The 13102-nt window shown below is 43.0% G+C and overlaps 1 protein-coding gene across 1 annotated transcript in view; it reads right to left on the bottom strand.

Annotated features, from left to right (window-relative positions):
- The window catches only part of PEX7 (peroxisomal biogenesis factor 7), a 77468-nt gene extending 66519 nt beyond the window's left edge, over positions 1-10949 (bottom strand). The window contains exons 1-3 of the mRNA XM_018556933.1: positions 10748-10949; positions 9391-9448; positions 5008-5158 (exon numbers count right to left, since the gene is read on the bottom strand). Coding sequence (XP_018412435.1) covers positions 5008-5158; positions 9391-9448; positions 10748-10874 — 336 coding nt within the window. The 5' untranslated portion in view covers positions 10875-10949. The remainder of the gene's footprint in view (positions 1-5007; positions 5159-9390; positions 9449-10747) is intronic.
- Positions 10950-13102: the final 2153 nt, after the last annotated feature.

Here is a 13102-nt window from a genome sequence, read left to right as displayed (position 1 = left end):
TACAACTTTATACTCCATATGCACCTCCTCCTGAAGTGGACTATTGGTCTAAGAATATATAAAAAATGTGTAGAGTTATTGATCATCTACCCACCAAATGCTTCCTTCAAATATGTACCGATATGATTTTTGTATAATTTTGTAATGATCTCTGTGAAATACCAAAATTGGAGATCTATTGGTGGGTTGCTGGAGGTGTGAACAGTACCTCCAGCTTCAAAATCCCAAGTGTGCAATGGCCTTTAAAAAAAAACTGTTCCCTATTCATTCCTTTGGGTATGGCACATTCCAGCTATCCAGTAGAGTTTGGCTTGGAAAGGCCATGGTACATATGCACACCAAGATATCATGGAAAAGCTAAATTGCAAAACAATACCGGCGCCTTCAAATCCAAAAAGAGCCCAGCAGTAAAAATACAGCAAACACGATGGAGGCAGCTCCCACAGATTAGATGGACCACCAGTCTGTGAGAAAATGAACAAAAGAGAGCGCGCCTCCATAGTGTAAAAATGTTATTTAATAGTAAAAACACGCAGCTCTAAGGCTGTACTTACAACAGTTCGGTAGAATAAAAACCAGTAGAATAGGGTGAGAGGACGGAATTGTGAAAGTTCTGATACCTGGCAAATGGCTGCTCAGGCATTAAATGCTTCATCATGGAAGTAAGGGGAGAGAGAAATATGTGTTCCATACTCAGAAAGTACCAAGTATTTAATTTATGAAGAACACTAGATTCATCTCAGTAATAGGTGAGGTAGGAAGCATTTCATTGCAGATTACCAAATTACCAAACCTTGACAAATTACCAAACCTTGAATTGTCAATTTTATAGCTCTGGTCCAGACATGTGAGAACTCAAACAATGTTGATTAGCTAGCTGGGAAATATGTATTACTGATACAGGCATTGTATATCCAGCATTAAACTTTGCCGGACCAATCAAAACAATTTTTTTTTCTGAAGTTCAGCTTAAGGCATTCAAAATGTATTGAAGGCAGTAAGCATTGTGTAGCATATATGTAAGATCATACCCACTAGCCAAAAATGTAGATACAAGCTCACAAAAGAAGTCAAGAAGTCAAATAAACCAAAACAAATTATTGCTATTGCTTGAAAAGATTTCTATATTATAATTCCACCTTAAGGCCCCGTTCATATGGGGGCACATGGGACGATTACCTGTGGTTCTGGATAGATGATTGTCCCTGGATGCAGCCTGTCTGTCCATGCTGAAGAGAAGATAATCATACCATGTACTGTATGATTACATGTGGACTGCCACTGAAAGATAAGGTAAAGGTGCCCAAACATTGTCCAATTTTCAATCGAAAGGTTTTGTTTCTGCCTTGTTGGACCATAGCTAGAATTCCCCTCAAGCATAATCAAATGTCGATTTCAGAAATCGTTTGTTAGCCATATTAAGCAACCAATTTTTGCCTAGGCAGCCTTCCTTTTGCACACGTGCTGTGTTTATGCATCGAATTTTGTTTAGGTCAGAGAAAAAATCTCCTACCTGACCGTAAAAAAAATGTTGTTCGCATTAGTAAAAACGAAATTGGTGCTGTACCATCAACTGTTCGATTTTCGCTCGAAAGATTGTTTGTGTATGATTTCTATACACACAAGGGAAATGGAGTGGCGTAACCGATCAAAGCAGGTAAAGTCAGTTCCTGGGTTTCCAAAAGTATACTATATAAAATAATTCCCTTTAGGGCTAGCATGCTTCCCACTTCCCTCACAGCTCTGACAAATCTGACATACTTTTAAACCCGTGGCGGGTTGGAGGCTTCGCTATCGAGTGAACCAAGCCTGGGTCATCTGCACACTACAGCGGCAACTGGATCTGGTGTCTGCAGGCTAAGAGTCCCGTCATTCGTAGACACATCCATCTGGCCGCACTGTGCAATGGAACGAACAGGAGATATCTCCGGCATTACATACAAGTGAGATTACAGCCTTCTTGTGCACCTACACCCAGGAATTCTGTGGAGTAAACTTCATCTTGATGAACGGTCTAGAGTGACCTCCATGATCATTCAACTTGAAACCATCTATGGATATCTCTCCTCTCCCTGTTTATGGGTGATTGCTGAGAAACCATCAATTCGTGTGGACTGCCATACTTTGGGACCTGTGTAGATCACTACACTGAAGCAACATAAGGAGTGAGTAACCACTTTAATTACAATGATACTTTTGTATCAGACTTGTCTCTTCAGAATTGGATTCACTCACTAAGTGACTGCCTACCACCCTAAAGGGCCCTGGAGCAAGATTATTTTTTTTTGCCCCCCCCCCCAAAAAAACCACAAACTCCCCAATCCACACCACCTGAGGCAAACACAAAAAATTAAGTTGAAAAAATAGATTGTAATAAATAAATATGCTCAAATATTTTTTCGGAGAAAGGACAGAGTATGTTTACTATAACCACAATTATGAATGGACAGGAGGGGATGTAGATCACTTCCCATTCATTCATAATTGAGGATATAGTACACATACCAGTACATAAAAGTGGAGAAAGCTTTGAATTCTACACGTTTTGCCGGCCACACATTGTTACCCCGGGGAAAAATGGGTGTGGCTACGTTAGAATGTGTGACCATGTGACTGGTCACACATTCTAGATCCATGAACCCATCACACTCCTGTCCGCTTGTCTCCAATGAAAGAATCTGGGTGCTGCGGTGGTCGACGGACGGCAACCGTCATGTAACAGCAGGAAACAGGGACACCGGCACTCCAATATTAGTTCAACTATAAAGTCTTTTTATTGTAGAAAAAACTACATGTCACAAAGTTGTGACGACCGTTTCAATCTGCGATAGCACACCGGACTATGATAGGAGGCTGAGCGGTGTGGGGTGAGAGACGCTGGCTGTTCACAGCGCTCTCCTCCCACAGCGCTCGGCCGTCTGTGACACTTTCTCTCCTCCCCGCAGGGGTGCACCGCTGCACCGCTGAAAGCAGGGGTGCACCGCTGTATCGGCCAAAAAATGGCACTTAAGGCATATAGTCAATAGTGCCATTTTCGGCTGATGTTTTGGCGGCCGATATATCGGTGCGTCCCTAATATTTGCAGCAATGCAGAATGGCACAGGCTATAGAGGACTACACATCCCAGCAATACTTTATACAACTATAGCATTTCTGTATATTGGATGATCCGACACTCACGGCGCAGAGATGGGGTGCCTGCCGGCCGCTGAATACCATCTGCACAGGCGAGGGCTGTGCTGGGCCCCCCTGAGGCTGAGGCCCTGGTGTGCCCGCACCGGCGGTAGTTCCGCCACTGCTCATAACACATTCAAAGAAACCTGGTATTTTCTAAAACAAGTTAAGTAACAATGCTTGCACATAATTGTAAGTATAGAAAAACCAGTATAACCTGTCAGAGGGTTCTGTTATCTCACTTCCTCCCAGAGCCCTTAGAAAATGCCTGAGCCTGATAAGTTGCACATGCACCAGACACTTCATTGTGGGTTGGGGGGTACCTGAACTCTACTACCAAGAGTTGAAGATCAACAATTGTGGGTACAGAATTGGAGAAGAAATGTATTTGCTGACAAATTATACTGTCTGTTATAAGCTAATGATCTTGGTTCATTCCATATCAAACGAAATGCAGGTAATAACACTAGCTGAATTTAAAAATAAATTTGATGACTTCATAATGAATACAGCGTGGCTTTGATTTCTGTGTTTAACCTTAACCTGGAATTTACCTTTCAAATCTGTACTATGAGAGTGCAGTTTACAAATTTAAAGGAGAACTATGAGGTGAGTGCTTTTCACTCACCTCATAGTTCTAGCCAGCCTGTGACAATGAAACTGTCACAGGTCGACTCAGTAGATCGGGAGGTGAGTGAACACATACCGGCGTTCGCTCACTTCGCGATCCTGTCACGGCTCTCTGCCGTGACAGGGGAGGGACTGTATTCCCCCCTCCCCTGTCCGATCCTCCAGCGCTGACTGGCGGAACAGACGGGGGAGGAGGCGGGTACAGCTGGCTCTGCCTCTAGATAGGCAGAGCCAGCTGTCACTCACTCAGCTGGGCGGATCTCGACATCGATGTCGGGATCCGCTCCGGCTGCAGCGTCTCAGTATACTGCGAGCTGTAGCTCACGGTATACTGAGCTTAGGGTGACAGGAGGACGCTAGTTTGTGTCCTCCCGTTACCCTAATTAGAACTATGGGGAAAAGCCCTGACCCATAGTTCTCCTTTAATATTAAGTTTTCTATATAGTCATTGATCAGGTGACAACCTACCTGGAACAAAAGTTCTATAAAATTAAATATAGATAGGCAGAGCCAGCTGTCACTCACACAGCTGGGCGGATCCAGACATAATTGTCGGGATCCACTTCAGCTGCGGCGTCTCTGTATGCCGCGAGCTGTAGCTTGCGGTGTACTGAGCTTAGGGTGACGGGAGGACGCTAGTTTGTGTCCTCCCGTTACCCTAAGGAGAACTATGGGGAAAAGCCCTAACCCCATAGTTCTCCTTTAAAGTATACTGTATGTAAATCCAATCAGCAAAATATCATACACTGATCAGTCATAACATGATGACCACCGCCTAATATTGATTAGGTCGCCCTTTTGCCAACAAAACAGCCCTGACCCATCGAGGCATGGACTCCATTAGACCTCTGAGGGTATGCTGTGGTATCTGGCACCAAGCTGTCAATAGCAGATTCATTAAGTTCTGTAAATTGCTCCATGGGGCCTCCATGGATCAGACTTGTTTATCCAGCACATCCCATAGATTAAGATCTAGAGAATTTGGAGGCCAAGTCAACACCTCCTTACCCATTTTTTTTTGCTTCCAACACATCAACTTCAGGGAAAAAATGTTCACTGGCTGCCTAATATATCCCACCCACTTCCTGTTAATCGTTAACAACTATTTAAAATTATTTTTACATTTCTGATATATTGTTTTTTTTTTACCCTGTTAACTTTGTACCAATTTCTAAAAAAAAAAAAACAGTATCTATGTCATACCTCTTGGATGTGCTCTCTGAATACTTGTAAAGGTCCTTGTGGTTTGGATGCATCCCACAACTGAAGAGATCCATCTCCACTAGAGGTAACAAGAATGTTCTCACTGATCTCACTCCAGGTCACATCAAAGAGTGCATCACTCCAATTAAAGCTGTGGGAGACCATAATATGAAATGAAAGGTTTTAAGAAAGGGATACTGTAAATAGACAACTGACAGTCTAGAAAAAAAAAGCAGAACAAGGATGTATTCTAATTGTATGGGTTAAAACAGATCTTCAGTCAAAACCGATTAGTATAAATTCAAGTTTTTTTTTTCTGTATATTAAAACTAGTTTTAATACCCTTGCCAATCAATATTACTGTCAATGAATTCAGAGGGAAGATTTTACTCGACTCCCAGCCATATTGTGACAGCCAAATCTTAGGTGTGAGAAAATGTGGTCTACACGCTCTGAAGTACATAATATACTATCATCATTATAGTGTTACAGGCCCTCTAGTGGATTCTTAATATTATTGTATGGGCAAGGCCATCTAGCTCACACTGGCTATCATATCAGAACTGAGCTGGGGAAATTCTCCCCAACTGAGTTATAGACACCAGTAAACATCCAGTGGAGAAATTAACGTCCCTTCTAATATGAAACAAAAGAAAATCATTTTGTGAGGCTGTTTTTTTTTATAGTAAAGTGTACATGGACTACAACCAGAGATGCAATGATTTATTCATTGGAAAAACATTTCAAGCCCTCACCACTGTCATGGATGTACACTTTGTGGCCAGATTATTATGACCACCCCATCAGTACTTTGTTGGGCCACGAGATGACTCAACGAGATGACTTCGTTGGGCCACCTCGTGACTTTTATTCTCCACTATATTAAGGAGAAATTAACAAAAATTTTGAAACAAAAACTGTTTTCCTTATATTAAACTATGAAACATTGCACATAAATAATCTTCATGAATTTAGATCAAAGTGTATTCTGCTACATTTCCTTGGGGGGAAAAAAAGGTGGCACTAATGGCAACCGGGACTCTGACAGATGGACAGGCTGGCACTGTGGCAAAATTTGTGCTGGAACAGGTGTTGATTAACACAGTATTCTTCATAACAGTTGTCACTGTCAACTAGGGCTGCAACAACTAATCGACATAATCGATTATAATCGATTATTGAAAAAGTTGTCAACTTTTCCTATAATCGATTAATCGAATTCCAATCAGTTGGCCCTGTTCACAGCTCCACACGCTGTGCGCCGCACCTCCTCCCCACCTCACGCTCGCCGCTGCCAGACCCGCTCGCATCCACGCTCCACACGCCGCACCTCCTCCCCGCCTCACATTTCCTGCCCATCCACGATCGGCAAGGCACGCGGGGAGATGTAGTAAGGAGGAGCAGGGGTGGGGGGATGACAGCCGCTGATAGACAGGTCCAATCTCAGAAGCAAGTTGCTGGAAGACTGGTCAGGTAAGCCTGCACTTTCCCACACATGGTGCTCTATAATGTATTGCTGGGATTTGTATTTCTCTATAGCTGATGGTACATTGTACTGTACATTATACATAGGAATACAAATACCAGCAATGCATTATACACTGTATGTATAATGTATTGCTGGGATTTGTTGTACTCCTCTATAGCTGGTGATATTCTGCATTGCGCTGTATAGAGGACTACAAGTCCCAGCAATAATACATTATACAGCGCAATGCGGAATACCACCAGCTATAGAGGACTACAACAAATCCCAGCAATAGTACATTATAAAGTGGTACAATGCTAAATACCACCAGCTATAGAGGAGTACAAAACCCAGCAATAGTACATTATACAGCGCAATGCAGAATGCCGCCAGCTATTATGTACTATTGCTGGGATTTGTTGTCCTCTATAGCCGGTGCCATTCTGCATTCATTGCTGTATAATTTTACACTTTCCATTTCACTATATTGCACACCACACTATCTTTTTTCTTTTTTACTTCCACCGCTCCAAGCTTGCTCCTGTGATGGACTACAACCTCAATACAAACTAGTAGTTCTATCACTGGAGCCATTTTTTAAACTTTATTTTATTGTTTATCCGATTAACCGATTAATCGAACTTAATAATCGGCTAACTAATCGATTTTGAAAATAATCGTTAGCTGCAGCTCTACTGTCAACTAAGTCTCCTCTCTTCTTTCACAACCGCACAGTGTGGGAGAGGAGAGGAGAGGAGAGAAAGCTGGAAACTGCAGGCATTATTTACATTTAGTGATCTGCTGTGATTGGTCACAGTGATCACACAGAATAGAGCCGATTTCACTGGCTCTGCAACAAGTTGTTTAAACAGTGTGATTACAGTTGTTTGCTTGGGCGCACGCCAGGGGGCGCATGCGAGCAATAAAAAGAAAAAAGACGTCTATTTACGTGAACACGCTGATAGCTGTAAGGCGTCAGTCCGTTCCAATACAATGGGCGGAAGGCAACAAGTTAAAATAGTGCCCTAAGTACAAGCCTTATATGTCCATAAAAAATATCAGGGCTGGAAAATACCTGATTGCCAAGGTCAAAGAAAAAAAGCTCGCTGTCGACTAGGTCGTTGATAGCTATTGCTGGGGTGGAGGCAGGCATTGGAATGCCAGGGCTATTAAGTATTTACCAGCACCAGGACCATGACTTTTCTGCATACTGAGAGATAGGCACAGCTACCACAATGCAGGCAAGTGGAAACATCACTAGGAAGTGCATGTAGGAAATATTTGGACCTTTCTAAAAGGCCAATCCAGAACGTACACATAGCTGATTGTTAGGGGTCCAGTGAAAAAAAACAAGGTGGCAGGGAAGTGTGGGGAGTATAAGTAGTGCATGGGGAGGGATATCTAGGGAATCTGTTACTCCGCCCAGAGTGAGGGAGGGACCTTTGCTCTGTGCAAACTCCCACCCAAACTGATCTAGAACTTACATACTGCAAATTGCTGGGGGTCCAGCAGGAGAACAAAGTGGCAGGGAGCGCAGGGAAAATGAGTAGTGCATGGAATACATTTTATGTAAGGAATCTGTTACTTTACTCTGAACTAGAGGTTCACCTAAGGTCTTGTTCACACCTAGTGCATTGAGGTGCACTGATCTGAGTTGATCAACACAGGCTTAATGCAATGACACAGCAAATACTTTTGCTGTTTATGTGCCCAGTTCATTCAAAAGCATTGTGATGGTGTGTGCTGGGAAAAACTCTGGTCATGCTGCATTTAATTGCAGCCCAGTGCACAAAAATGTGTTACAATGAGCGCCAATGTGACGCAATGTGTTGCTATACTACATAATTACGTAGAAGTTTAAAAAAGGAGAAAAAAACAAGCACTGCAAGAAATTTTAAAAACACACTACAGTACACAGCAGCATGTGGGTTTACGCCACACACTCGTTATGTGCATATTAACTAGAGGTGCACTAAAATGAAAATTTTGAAACCAAAATGAAAACAAATGTTTGGCCGAAATATTTCTAACTTTTTCAAATTGTTTCAAATATTTAATTTTTATTTATTTTTTATAAACTTTACATTTTTTTAATATTTTATTTGTATTTATTTATTTTTATTAAATATTTGTATGTTTTACTTTACTTTTAGGAGCTTTAGGGAAATATCAGGGGTCTAAACAGACCCCTGATATTTCCCTTTTAAAATAGAAAAAGAGATTGTGTCCTCAATCTCTTTTTCTGCAGCCCCTGTTATAAATGAACAGGAATTCTCTATACTGAGTGTCCCTGTTCATTGATAACATGAGGGCAGAGTATGTTTACTATAACCACAATCATGAATAAACAGGAGGTGTTGTAGATCACTTCCCATTCATAATTAAGGATATAGTAACCATACTCTGTCCTCAATTATCTACAAACACTCAGCGATCATTGATCGCTGAGTGTTTGTACTCGCTCTCCGTCCTGACAGCTGTCATACCGTAGGAGGCTGAGCGAGCAGTGTGGGGAGGAGCGCTCGAAATGACAGCTGACTCCTCCACCGCACCGCCGGCCTCCTGTGACAGCACTGGCTATCTCCGCCCACACAGCCTCTCTCCTCTGATCTGTGACAGGAGGCTGAGCGGTGCGAAGAGGAGAAACGCTGTGCACTCACAGCGCTCTCCTCCCACAGCGCTTGGCCGCCTGTCACAGTTTCTCTCCTCCCCACTGGGACACAGAGCAGCGCCCAGCGGGGAGGGGAGGAGAGAAAGAACGGATGCACAGTTATTTCGGCAAAAAAATGTCACTTTCGGCCGATATATATCAGTGCATCCCTAATATTAACAAGAAACTTTGATTGCAAACTTGTAAAATATTACATTAACCATCACAATTCTTAAATATACAAATATAGCATAAAATAAGTTACCTTTTAATGCAAACAAGTCCAGCTTCATTTTGTTCTAATAAAAGAAGAGTACCACTCCCTAAAGAAACCAAAGAAGTAAACAATGTGAGTAAATATTTAGTTACTTTAGCCAAATAAGCACATAAATACAGTACTGAATATTATAATTTATGTTTTAAAAATACACATAGGGGTTTATTTATAAACTGTTCACGCAGCAAACAGCTCTGGGAAGAAAATGTGCAGCATATTATGTCCACTAGACGGAGACAAGGAGCATAGGCATCTCATATACTTGTTTTTTTTGAGCATGGGATAGAATGGGGAACAGTTAAAACCCCTGTCAGGATTTACTGTTAGCTGGCACTCCGTTAGAGAGAATTTCCCACACCTTTTGTTTTGGCGAGAGGGAAACAGACAACAATTAAACGCTGACAGAGGTTCTACCACTTCCCTACCTAACTTTAAAAAGCATTTTTAACGCGTTGCCGAAGAGCCTCGGTGAAAATTGTCGTGTGGAAAAGTGAATCTAGCCAATCAGATGCCGACAATGATCAGGCGTTCTGACAGCTGCAAGTGTTGGCTGTCAGAATTCAATGCCTCCGTAGGGAAGATTCCCCCACCTATGGTAAAGAGGATGCAGAGGGACATTCCATCACTGCAGCAGTAGTGGATACAGGCTGGAGCGAGTGCTGATGAGCTTTTCAGCTGACAAAGTTCACTATACAACTTTGTCAGTGTTTGGTGACCAAGCCAGCCCACAACTGTCAGTGACACAAACCCCTCCTGGCCCATTTAGCTGCAGCCAGGGAATTCCCCACCTTGCAGCTACAAGTAACAACCGGGTGGGGAATGCCCCAGCCCAAACAGATTAAGCCCAGCAAGGAGGGTGTCAGTGACAGCTAAGGGAAGGTTCATACCAAACCCACACACATCCCAGTTTACAATCTCCTTTAGCTCTAATAACAACGGTGTAGTGCAAGGACCTCCCTGATCATATACATACTGATTGTACAGATCAGATGGGCATTTGTATTACAGTTTTAGTAAATCTAAAGCTGATTGTAGTTGGATCGTAAAGTGTATGGTGAGCTTTAGACAACAAGTGCTTGTGTGACCCCCCTACCAGTATGGTATTATGCTAATATGCAACGATATAAACAATTCACACAACATGACAAAAGCAAAACTCTTCTCTACGTTGATGTTGTGTTGCTCTTTTTAATGCTGAATCAATCTGCTGACTGATTTTAAAAGCTACATTCAGAGACCTTATAGGACAGAAGGCTGCATTCAAGAAGTAACATGAACTGAACACTGATCCCAGGGACGTCAGCCTCGTCTAGAAGAGCGATCAGGGCAGTAAAGCCTCCTTCACCTGATATGCCATAATTCTGGGAGGTTGCACAGGCCAGCCGGGATGGGACGTAAGGGGAGAACTCCACAGCATAGCCGTGACTGCCAGGGAGTCTGATTGCTCGGGTCACACCGCCAGCTGAAGCCATAACCTGCAGCGCAGCATCCACAGCATAGCCACCTGCAGCGTCTCTCTCTCAGGCCGCACAGCAGCTGTCTACACTAGAAGCAGTGCATGTTATGGGAAGTGACGTGCCCGTGGACTATGTACTGCATAGCGTGCATCAGAGGAATTCCGCTTCGTATAAGGGAGAAGCGAGGCATTCTGGGAAGGCCACTGGAGGCCGTAGCGGAGTACGCGTTACTATGACAACGCTGACATCTCTTAAATAACCCTGAGGATCAACTAACAAAACCGGATAGTATTCGTCTTAGCTCTCTCTGCCGGAACCAGGGTTTGCTGCTTTCCAGAGTTATTATAAATATAAAACCTTCATATAAAAGATTTTGCTTTATTACTTTTAACTAGGGTTGCCACCTGAACAATCTAGTACCACACAGCATTTTGTTTTGGTGTGCTGCTTTCCATAGTTATTATAAATATAAAACCTTCATATAAAAGATTTTGCTTTACTACTCCTAACTAGGGTTGCCACCTGAACAATCTAGTACTGCACAGCATTTTTTTTGAGACTATACAGAAGGGAGCATGGAGAGACAGCCAGGAGAGAGAGAGCGAGAAGAGAGACAGCCAGGAGACAGAGCAGAGACAGCAAGTAGCGAGTGAGGAGAGACAGCTAGGAGAGAGTAGAGACAGCCAGTAGCGAGTGAGGAGAGACAGCTAGGAGAGAGAGACAGCCATGAGAGAGAGCAATAAGAGACAGCCAGGGGAGAGAGGAGAGGCAGCTAAAGGGGAGAGAGAGGATAGACAGCCAGGAGAGGATGAGGAGAGACAGCCAGGAGAGAGAGCTAAAGGAGAGACAACCAGGAGAGAGTAAGGAGAGACAGCCAGGAGACAATGAAGAGAGAGAGCGATAAGAGATAGCCAGGAGAGACAGCTAAAGGAGAGAGAGAGAAAGAATAAACAGCCAGGAGAGAGTGAGGAGAGACATCCAGGAAAGAATGAGGAGAGATGACCAGCAGAGAAAGTGATAAGAGACAGCCAGGAGAGAGAGAGAAGAGAGAGAGTCATGGAAGGAGAGCTGCTTTTGGCTTTTGACAGCTATGTTAGGTTACACAGCAGCGGGCTTCCCCACTACTTGTGTAGCCTAACATATTGAAACCAGAGCTGCAACAGCCTCAACTTACTGTTAGAGGCTTGATCTCTGTGGATGACTTGGACCAATGGCAAAGCGCCATTGGTCCAAGCTGTCCAATCAAATAAACAAAAAACAGTGAGGACATCGATCTCTATGCCTTTCCGGTGACGAGCAAGGGCCTTCTCCGTCCTCCCTACTCCACACAGCTCGGTGACCGAATTGGGGGCAGGACGAAGGCGGCTGGGGGCGGGGCGGAGTCGGGCGGGGGCGGACTTCGTACTGAGGAGTGATCCCGACAATATTGTTGGGATCCTCCCCATTCGTCACTCCTCCCTGTATAAAGGTAATGAGTTTTCCTATTTTGGTTTATTTTCCTTAGGGCAAAGCTTCAATATTGTTATTCCAGGTGCAGAGTTTCTGTAAACATATGGAGTAAATGTTAAAGGTATAATGAATGGTGGAAATTGCCACAAATTCAATTCTGATGCTCACGGATTAATTTGGAAACCTAACTACTCTGGTGGAATAATCTGTCACAAAATCAAGCAGCACGCTTCTGAAGCATTCTGTTAATGCTGTGATTGAAAGCCATTTACCTCAGAAAACGTAAGAAAGAATGCCTAGACAACTGGCACAGAATGAACCGCTTTCTGACTTGATATATTGAGTTTTCTATATAGTCATTGATCAGGTGACAACCTACCTGGAACAAAAGTTCCATAAAATTAAATATTGATCTGTGATATGTCCTTAGACCCCAAACAGTTTAGTTAGATCATAGAAAGTGACATTACAACAGAAGCTTTGCAAATTGTACCACAGTTGACTGATGTTGATATTGTTCAATTTAAAGTTGAACTTCCTAATTTCAAAGAAAGTGATCCAGTCTAAAGAAACCATACATTTCTCCTAATATCACTGATGATTTGTTGAGAATAAAGACCCCACTGATGTAAAAAGTATAGCATGTGAGAACTGTCTTACTTGTTTCTACAGGATTTTGTATGACCATAACTTCTTACTCTTGCATGCACTCGAGTGTCTTGTGTAGGAGTTGAAAATAGTAAGAAACAGATTAAAGAGGAACTTGCCCCCCCCCCCCCCCCCCCCCCCCCCCC

The sequence above is a fragment of the Nanorana parkeri genome, unplaced genomic scaffold (genome assembly GCF_000935625.1).
Source record: "Nanorana parkeri isolate BGI_ZX_2015 unplaced genomic scaffold, ASM93562v1 scaffold259, whole genome shotgun sequence".
Lineage (NCBI taxonomy): Eukaryota > Metazoa > Chordata > Amphibia > Anura > Dicroglossidae > Nanorana > Nanorana parkeri.
Note: the sequence above shows the minus strand (reverse complement) of the source record. Positions and strands in the feature narration are given on the sequence as shown.